At 38.3% G+C, this 10,201-nt stretch overlaps 1 protein-coding gene across 1 annotated transcript; it reads left to right on the top strand.

The window, feature by feature from the left end:
- The first annotated feature begins 2,019 nt into the window (after positions 1–2,019).
- LOC106336995 (protein DJ-1 homolog A-like) lies at positions 2,020–4,043 on the top strand. The gene is made up of 8 exons (XM_013776004.1): positions 2,020–2,098; positions 2,183–2,383; positions 2,486–2,635; positions 2,711–2,896; positions 3,013–3,093; positions 3,183–3,383; positions 3,483–3,620; positions 3,714–4,043. Exons 1-8 carry the CDS (start codon positions 2,078–2,080, stop codon positions 3,909–3,911), a joined length of 1,176 nt encoding a protein of 391 aa, XP_013631458.1. The 5' UTR covers positions 2,020–2,077; the 3' UTR covers positions 3,912–4,043.
- Positions 4,044–10,201: the final 6,158 nt, after the last annotated feature.

The raw sequence follows: 10,201 nt of genomic DNA on the forward strand, positions 1-10,201 counted from the left end.
GTCATGGGGACATATATAAACATCTCAACTCTTCTCTTCCTCCCTGATGTGGGACTTTCCACATTTATTTACTTGTGTTTTGTGGGCTTTTAATCTTTTTAGCCTAGTCATTATTCATTCACATTTCCATTAAAGCCATTGGGCTTTAATTGATCCAACACTTACCATACTACAAAACGGCATTACAACAAATGAAAGAAACTCGGTGTCTTAGCCATGATAATGTAATATTCGGGTGTCTGCTTCCAACTTAAAATTAATAGGTGATAAATAGATTGACTCTAACCCTTTATATATTACTTAATTCCTTAAATTCCCGATGTTGGATTCTTTATGCTTAATAGATAAACCATTTTCTTTCCCCGACCTTGCTGTCTACGAATTCATTGGGTAGGAGGCAACGAAAATGGGTTGAGATTGGCAATAATAGTTTCGGTATAACTTGACTACAATTATTTGCTTCTGTAGAAAACTTTGACATATCTAAACAGATTCTCTTAAACGCTGAGACAAAACCTAAATCAGTCATTGCAGACTCCTTTGGAGAAACATACCTTGTCCCCGCAACAACGGAGGAAGAACACCCACCGTACCACAAGGGTGGTTGCAGTGCAACTATGATGGTTATGTTGAAACCACAATGGCAAGAACAGTTTGACCTTAAACTAGAATCAAACACATAAACTCACGACGTATTCTCTGACACATTCGCCGATGTAAATTAGAAAGTTTGAATTTGCAAAATAATGGAGAATAGAAGAAGAACGCGGAAAAGATAGATGATTGGACACAAGAAATTGTTTACCCGGAGTTCACCTAGAATGGCTACGTCTCTGGGGCATGGTAAGGAGGCAATTCACTATAATCTTAAGAACAAAGATATAGAACCCTCTCTCTCTCACAATCAAAGCTTACAAACCAAACTCGGTTTTTTGTTGGACAAAGGAGAGGAGAACACACGAGCTCCCCTTATATAGTGGGAAATCAATTACATTAACCTTAGGTTGATTAAGGCATACGCCCCCTTTCCATAAACCTATTAGGATATATTCCAAAATACTTGTAACTTCCATAAACCATGAAAGTAATATTTCCAAGAACCTATCAACTTCTACAACTCTTTCATTTTCTTAATATGACATTCTTGTTTTGGTTTAAGTTATGCGATCTTGTTTGATACCCATCACCAAATCCTGACGACGGATTTCTTAACGTAGTCACGAATCCCAACACAAGAACTAAGAAGTCTTAAGCAGGATGGGTATACAGAAATAATGAAGGAATATTCTAAGGAGAGGGACAAGCTTCTTCTCTCAGAACAAGTTCAACATTATAAAGTGAGTTCAAAGCTCTACTTATGGCATGCAAAATTCAAGGTCAAAAGGATATACATGGATCATATTTGAAGGGGACAGCAAGGTTCTGGTGGATCTCATTACCAAGAAGTCAATTAACTTTGGCCTATACAATTACATACGAGATATTTGGAGATGGAGCGCAAAGTTTGAAGACATAAAATTCTATTGGATTCCAAGAGAAAATAACAAAGCAGCTGATACACTCCCTACACAAGCCTTACTAGTGGATCCTATACGTTTGTCTTTCATTCATTTGTACCATCTATAATCATAAATCCTTTACATCGTGACTATATTGAATCATCAATATAATTCAGTTTCGGGGAAAAAAGTAAAGATTGTTCGTAGAGATGCGCTAATATATGTCATGTTATTTAACAAATGGTGACTAAAAAAGAAACAATTTCCGGTTCAGAACTTCATCCGGTTTACTCACAAATATCAAAACGACAACACGTGGTTGTACAAAATAAAGAACCGGGACGTGATGTCGTTCTCGCCAACAACTTCAAGCCGTCTTAGTTTACGAGAAAAGAAAGTACAATACGTGGAAAGATTGAAAAGAAGTTCCTTTTCTTTATGCCTACGTAATCGCATACGTCACAGCCTAGTGACGTCGTTAATGAGTCTGTCCACTATTTAAACCCCACTAGTGAGACTCCTTTCTTCTCCACTAAATTCCATTTCTCTTCTTCTACTTTACCATCTTCCTCGCACACATGGCTCCATCTACGAAGACGGTCAGTGGGGGGTTTCACGATCACCATATCATATACTTTTTCCGGCTCCTCGTACCTAACGAGTTATTTTTGGCGTCTCTTTAGGTTTTGATTCCTATTGCGCATGGTACGGAGCCTCTAGAAGCGGTGGCGATGATCACCACGTTAAGGCGAGGTGGCGCTGACGTGACGGTAGCTTCCGTCGAGACTCAGGTTGGCGTTGATGCTTGTCATGGTATCAAGATGGTCGCTGATACTCTCCTCTCTGATATTACCGATTCTATTTTTGACCTTATTGTGCTCCCCGTAAGTCTCTCTATAGATTATTGCTTCTCATGTTTGCTTGATAATTATTTTGCTAAATATTATATATATATATATATATATATATATATGATTGGTAAAAAGGGAGGGCTTCCCGGCGGCGAGACTCTTAAAAACTGTAAACCATTAGAGAATATGGTAAAGAAACAAGACGCAGATGGACGACTTAACGCAGCTATATGTTGTGCTCCTGCGTTGGCTCTTGGTACTTGGGGTCTACTACAAGGCAAGAAAGTAAGTATCCAAGAATCTTGTTTTTCAGTTTTTGTCTTATGCATTTCTTGATTTACATATGGTGTTTTCTTTTAGGCAACGGGATACCCGGTTTTTATGGAGAAACTTGCGGCTACTTGTGCCACTGCTGTTGAGTCAAGAGTGCAGATAGATGGAAGAATAGTTACCAGTCGTGGACCGGGAACCACCATAGAATTCTCCATCACCCTTGTAGAGCAGTTGTATGGGAAAGAGAAAGCTGATGAAGTCTCTAGTATCTTGGTAATGATTTGTCTCAACAAAGATCTCAGAGAGCAGAATAGTAATTATGCTGTGGTGTTTAAACTTGTTTATGTCATATATTCTCTTAGACTTACCTGCTCTCCTTTTGAAATCAGCTGGTTCGTCCTAACCCTGGTGAGGAGTATACTTTTACTGAGCTTAACAAAACGGAGTGGTTATTTGAAGATACGCCACAGGTATATATGTATATATTCAGTTGCCTCTCCACTTGGTGCTTTATTTTGCCAAGACACACTCAGTTTAAGATAATGTTTTCCCATTTCAGATTCTTGTACCCATTGCAGAAGACTCAGAGGAGACTGAGGCTATAGCGCTTGTAGATATCTTGAGACGAGCAAAAGCAAATGTCGTGATTGCTGCAATTGGTAATAGTTTGGAAGTTGTAGGATCATGCAAAGCTAAGCTAGTAGGAGATGTGCTTCTTGATGAGGTTGCCGAGAAGTCATTCGATCTGATTGTGTTGCCTGTGAGTAGTGCTTAACTCTCTAAACATGATAACTTATTAATAAGTCTGAAAGAACATTTTGGAATTATATATTACAATGATAAATAATCAAAAATACAGGGCGGTAATGGTGCTCAAAGATTCGCAAGCTGTGAGAAACTGGTGAATATGTTAAAGAAACAGGCAGAAGCAAACAAACCCTATGGAGGAATCTGTAAATCGCCTGTTTACGTCTTTGAGCATAATGGTTTACTCAAGGTGCATTAATCAATCAATCAGTCCTTGAATATAGGTTCTTGTTTATTTAGATCTTGAGTCACTAAAGAGATATAAGAGGGATTTTTTGTATAGGGTAAGAAGGCAACTACTCACCCAAGGGTGAGCAACGAGCTTTCAGACCAGAGTCACATCGATCACAGAGTCGTGGTGGACGGAAATCTTATAACGAGCCGAGCTCCAGGGACTGCAATGGAGTTCTCACTTGCGATTGTGGAGAAGTTTTACGGGCGAGAGAAAGCGCTTCAGCTTGCAAAAGCAACGCTTGTTTGATAAGGCTCAGCCTTTAAGATGTTATGTATCTCTCCTGGTGAGATGAGTTACTTTGTAATATGAGCTAGTGGATGTGAGTGTAATTCATGTCTTATTATCCATAAATAAAGAACAAAACTTAGGTTTGTTGAATTAAGCTTGAAGAAAAAAAAGGAAACTTGAGAAATAACTTGGGATGCAAGTTACCTAATTCTATTGAATTATGGAATAGGAAATTATCTATTTGTGTGATTCCTAATGAGTTTAGGAAATATTGAGTTATATATAAGGAGATGCATATGATGTTGCATAACTTAATGAGTTTGAGATTGTGAGATTGAGAGCTTGAGGTTTTGAGTAGTTTCCTCAAGAGATTAATAAGATGAGTTTCTTATTTTGAGTTATTATCTTGTGTGTTCTTGAGATCGACGTTCTAGATTTGGTATCAGAGCTTTTTGACGAGCCATGGGATCAATTGAAGTTCAGATGTCCTACGGTGAAGATCCGGAGAGGTGGTCTGAGTGGATCGACGCGTTCACTGCAGCTCACAACTTCACCGTTTTTGAAACAAGACAGTTTGCATATGGGTTCATTGAAGGTGATGCTCTGTCATGGTATGGAGATGAGATTTCACGATATGGGTTTAGTAGCTGGGATGATCTGAAAGTCATAGTACTTAATCTGTTCAGTACATCCGTAAGGCAAGAGAAAGAGCAACTGGAACAGCCCAGCTTGATTGATAGTTTGAAAGAGATAAGTCACCTTCTGAATCGTTTTAAACAAAGATGGAAAGAAAAAGAGAATGCAAAGAAATCTCAGGTGGAGAAGACGTTTGAATCAAATGAAGCAAAACAGGCCGAGAGCGATGGAGGAGATGATCTAATTCTCAGTAGACATCATCTGCGAGGCACATGTTTCCACTTTTCAACAGACAGAGGGTTTAAATTTGAGCAAGCGTCATGGCAAATTGTAACAATTATGGTGGCGAAGAGCTTCAAGTTAAATTCATCGGAGTTTGACACGGATGAAGAGATGACGACGATGAATGAAGATGATAAGCGTAAAGTTGACACAAGCACTCGTAATATTCAAGCTAAAGGTTCGGGTCATACTGATTTTAGGAGCGTAGTTGAAAGAATCAATAGTGTAAGCAAGAAATTTGTGAGTAATAATAGTGAATTATGTGAGTTGCTTGAAGTGAGTAAAGTCATTCATCACCAACCATTAGGATCCGAAGTCAAAGAACTTGCATCAAGAGTACTCGGTAGTTCCAAGAATTTGACTCCTTGTATGTTGCTATTAAGGCGTGGCTTACCCCAAGTTAACCACGATATTTCTCTGTTCTTAATGACTATAAAGAAGCTTTGCTTGGGGGAAAAGAAACTTCATGCAGAAGTTACAGCCAGAGAAAGGCTTAGGATTCTGTACGAGAAAGGGTACAGTTATTTAAAGAATCTAGATAAAAACGGAGCAGAATCAAGCGAGATTTACGAGGAAAAAGCTGAGGTAAAGCTTCAGTTATCCAAGGCAAGTAAGTCTTGTGTTCACATGGTTGAGAAAGGATCACTGAAAGTGACACAGAAGGTTGAAGAACAGATCAGAATATTCAGATTACCTTTGAGAGGCTACATTGACACACACAGAAGTTCTGTTAGGGCGTTAAACGAGTGGCTAAACAGGAACACCATGGAAGAGGATGATCAGACCGAGACCGAGGCTCCTGAGATATTTAAGGTATGTAGCGAAAGGCTAAGAGAGACTGAGAATGTGGATGATATTAAAGTATTGAGTGCTGCTGAAGAGATGGAATTGAGATTTAGAGGCTTATGGTTTAAGCAAATAGAGAAAGAAAAACGAAGGTTGAGAATAGGGAAGTTGTGTAAAGAGCTGGAGAAACAGAAAACCGAAAATTACATGTGTTTGCTCTATGTGAAAATAACATAACATCCGAGATTTTAGAATCTCACGAGTTGGATATCAATACTCTTGCAAATTTATTGTCGTTAGAGGTTCTGTTGAAGGGAGAACACGCAGCTCCTGCTGGTTCTGCAGTAGAGAGAGTGAAAGAGAACCTCAAGGTATATCTCAAAGTGAACAGGGCCATTACAGAAGCTGAACAAGAAAAGATCAGAAACAAGATTGCCGAACTGCCAAAACAAAAGGAGAAGCTACAGAAGATGATGAGTGCATCTGGGTACGAAGAGAAGGTCCCTGCGAACATGAAAGAAGATAACGTCATGAAGCTCACTAAGATTCTCCAAGAATTCGATTTCTTTAAGAAGGGAAGTAAGGAGAATATACAAACTGAGAATTTAGAGACTGACGTGAAGAAGTCTACCAAAGATCCAAAAGAGAAAAAGAAGAAGAAAAAGGGTAGTAAGAGTGATGAGGTAATCTTCGAAACTTCTTTAATTAAGCATGAGAGCCTACAAAAGAAGCTGAAGCAGGCAAACGTGGAGTTAGCTGCAAAGGCAAGAGAGTTAAAGCATAAACTTAGGGAAAGAGACAAGGAGCTTGCTGCTGTACAGTCTTCCTCTTATCTTGGAGAGCGAGAGCTAGATCAAATGAGTATTGAGATTTCAATATCACACAAGAAGGTTTCTGTGGCGGTTTCTGGATTTGGAAACAAGTCACAGTTCTTGAGCCAAGCCAACGAGATTGTCAAGAGACAAGAAGATGAGATACATTCACTTCAGAGAGCACTCAAGGAGAAGGAAGAAGTTTTTGAGATGTCTATAGCGGCGAAGAGACTTGAGCGTATACAGTCACTCGTTCAACGAGAAAAACTAGAGAGGCAAAGACATATGTTTCAATCTGAAAGTGAAGGTATCCGACATGAGATTGAAGAACTTGAGAAGCTAGAGAATCTGAAAGTTGGATTAGATGATACACCTATGGCTAAAATGAAGCTCTCCAAGATAGAGCGTAGCTGGGAAAAGGTTTCTGTTTTGAAACAGAAGGTTATTACTCGAGATGATGAACTGGAATTACAAAATGAAGTCAGCATTGTGATAGCGGTATTACTGCCTGCTTGGGCAGGCCAATCACGTGATAGTGTTTATATTATTTTATGTGTTGACAAGGATGAGATCTTACGAGTTGGGTTTCCTGGAGCATCTCGAGGCTTGAAAGCTGATCCTTCTAAAGTGGAACGTGTGGAGGAGCTTAAAATTGGAGACTGGGCCAGAGTGAAGGTGCCAGATTCTTCCATATCGTATGGATGGAGCAAGCCGTTTTCCTGTTCGGTGATAGATATTGAAAAAGTTGTACCGTTTCATGAGGGGCAAGAGATTGTGGAAGGTCTGAGTGCACATGTTACTGATAGAGAGACATTTTGGAAGGTCTCACCTGGAGATGCAGAAATGCTATCAGTGCGTGAAATCAGTGACCGGGTGCGCTCATATCGGAGCCTAGGAAGCAGGCCAAGCGATGATTGGTTTAGTGTAGGAAAGGACAGTATTCCCATGGAGTTCATATGTTCACATTCTCTTACAAAATATGTGGACTCTGTTTGTGACCCTAGATCCTAAACCCAAACCTAGACTCTAAACTCAAATCTTAAACTCTAAAGAAACAACATTAACCCAAACCTTTAAGATATAGGATTTGGGTTCAGGGTTTATGATTTGAATTTAGGGTGTAGGGATTAGGTTTGAATATATGGTTTGAGTTTAGAGTCTATGATTTGGGTTTAGGATATAGGGTTTGGGTTTAGGGTTTACGGTTTGGGTTTAGGGTTTAGAATTTGGGTTTAGGATATAGGGTTTAGGATATAGGGTTTACGGTTTGGGTTTAGGGTTTAGGATTTAGGTTTAGGGTTTAGGGTATAGATTTAAAGTTTAGAGTGCAGTTAGTGGCGTTAACATCATTAAAATTGGCGTTATTATATTTTTTCAATTATTTCAGATTTTTTAAAATAAAATTAAGAGAAAAAGACAAAAATAACACTAAATCAACTTTTTGTTCCCAAACTAGCACTCAAGGTCAAAAGTCACAAAAATAACACTTAATGTTTTATCAAAAGTCACAAACTTAGGGTTTAGAGTTAAAAGGTGGGGTTTAGGATTTAGGGTTTAGGGTTTAGGATTTAGATTTTAGGGTTTAGGGTTTAGGGTTTAGAGTTTAGGGTTTAGGGTTTAGAGTTTAGGGTTTAATAAACTTAGAAATGTGCTATTTTGGTCATTTTAGTTTTTGAGTGCTATTTTTGTGATATAAACTTAGAAATGTGCTATTTTGGAGATTTTCTCTAAAATTAATCTATTTTATTATTAATCTAGGTGGTATTTTGATTAGTAATAAGAGGAGAAATGAATTTAAAGGTTCATTCTAGAATAACCTAAATCTTGTTCATAAATAAACAAGATTCCTGGGTTGTGGAGATGGTCGATATGTGCTTTAAAACCTCTAAAAGCGTAAGAGTGTTCCTCTGGTGGAAGAGACTTTTTCTACAGACTAGGTTTACGATGATCTGTATTAATAATTTGGTTAACTTTTTTCAAGTAATTTTTAAATTATCAAAAACATAATATATTGAAGATTGTAGACAAGATAAGTGCACCAAGACTCAGAGAGTTCGAAGACTCTAAAGGAGTTAGAGTGTTCGGGTTATCAGACGGTGTGGGAGCAAGATTACACCAAAATCTGGCTTCGTAAAAGCTTAACTGAAACAGATTAATTTGACAGTGAAGACATGATCCATCGGCGAATTCTAGCTATTTTGGCCCAAAGGGATACTTCACACCTCGAGCAGAGCCAGCTTTTGACGGGTGCTGGAGGTGCAAAAGCACCGGGTCCAGTTTTTTTTTTTTCAATTTTTTTCTTTATACTGTAATTAGAACCCTTTTTGGATATCTAATATAATCACAGAAAAATCTTTAAAACAAAACACATATGAATAAATTAGTCAACCATATATATACTATGTACAGGGTCCATCAAATTTATGAGTCGAGCCTGAGTTCGAGGTAACAAGCTCTGAGTCTACGAATAACAACCAAGATCGGTCACTTCGGGGTCAAGCAGTTACATAACATGCCAAGATCTGGATCAAGGCACGACACGTGCGACCTAGATATTCGGAGTAGTTGAAGCCAACTAAACAGTATAAAGAAAGAGTAAAAACCATCATTTCATATAAGCTTTTGACTTACTCCCTCTCCGAGATGTATTATCTTGTGCTTTGTTCTTTGTATTCGTCATATTCATTGTCAATCTATATATATAAAAATATGTTCGCTTCACTCCTGCTTTGCCACATGGAAATTCGATGTCTGACAGGCCGACACGTGTCCCGGCTGTATTAAACGCATCACTTCATTTAATCTGAGAATTTGTTGGGCTTTTATCGATAGGGGAATATCTATAGTGTTTTGGGCTACTACTTTCTGATTATGTATGCGGTTCGTCGGCCCGACCTCGATAACCCTAAATCTAATGAAGCAAAGAAACGTATGTCGTCTCTCTCCTTCTTTCTGCGGCGTTTGGAAACGTCTAAACTTCTTCCAAATCTCTGAAACGGTTCGAGTTGAACTTTTACATATGCAATTGTCATATCGGCTCGTTGAATCACTTTTGCATATGTTTTGTTTTGTGAGGCATAAAGAATCAATCTTGAGGAACATCGTCAATGGATTCCGACATAGTGGAGATCGCTCCTCCTGCGTTTGCTTCGGGTTCGACAACTCTAGAAATCCAAAAAGGTTAAATCTTTATATCCTTTTTCGTAGTTTATGTACCCATTTTCGTTGACTTCCTTAAACAAGAAGATCCAAACTCGTACTTGAGCAGTATCTTATAAATCTTATCAACTCCAATGATTGTGCTCCAGAAACATCGCTCTTACAATGTAACTTTTGGAATACAAGCTCCTTTTTGACTAGGTAATATGAGAGAGAGTCCTCATTTCGTTCATAACTAATTTGACAGCTTTGTGAATCGTGGTTATGTAAAATATAGTATTATAGATGATCTTTGGTCAAAACAATTTAAGTGACTTGACTATACATGACTTTCATTATGCTAATTACATATTTAAACTGTTATCTTAAAGCATTGGATATGTATCTCATGCATTCATGTGTCTGTTGTGAGTTTTCTAAGCTGGTGATAGTTTTGCTTTAGCCTATAAAAGTGTTACCACTCAACAGAGGTAGATAGAATCATAACAAGTGGGTGAAGACGCTCTCGAGGCTCTTTCTGCAGGAAGTACGAGATTTGCGACTGTTTTACCTTTTAAGTTGTGTTTTCTGCAAATAGCCTTACAAACTTTCCTTCTTAACAGGAGAAGACTATTGATCCAACAAAGCAAATAA

Source organism: Brassica oleracea, chromosome C4, assembly GCF_000695525.1.
Source record: "Brassica oleracea var. oleracea cultivar TO1000 chromosome C4, BOL, whole genome shotgun sequence".
Taxonomy (NCBI): Eukaryota; Viridiplantae; Streptophyta; class Magnoliopsida; order Brassicales; family Brassicaceae; genus Brassica; species Brassica oleracea.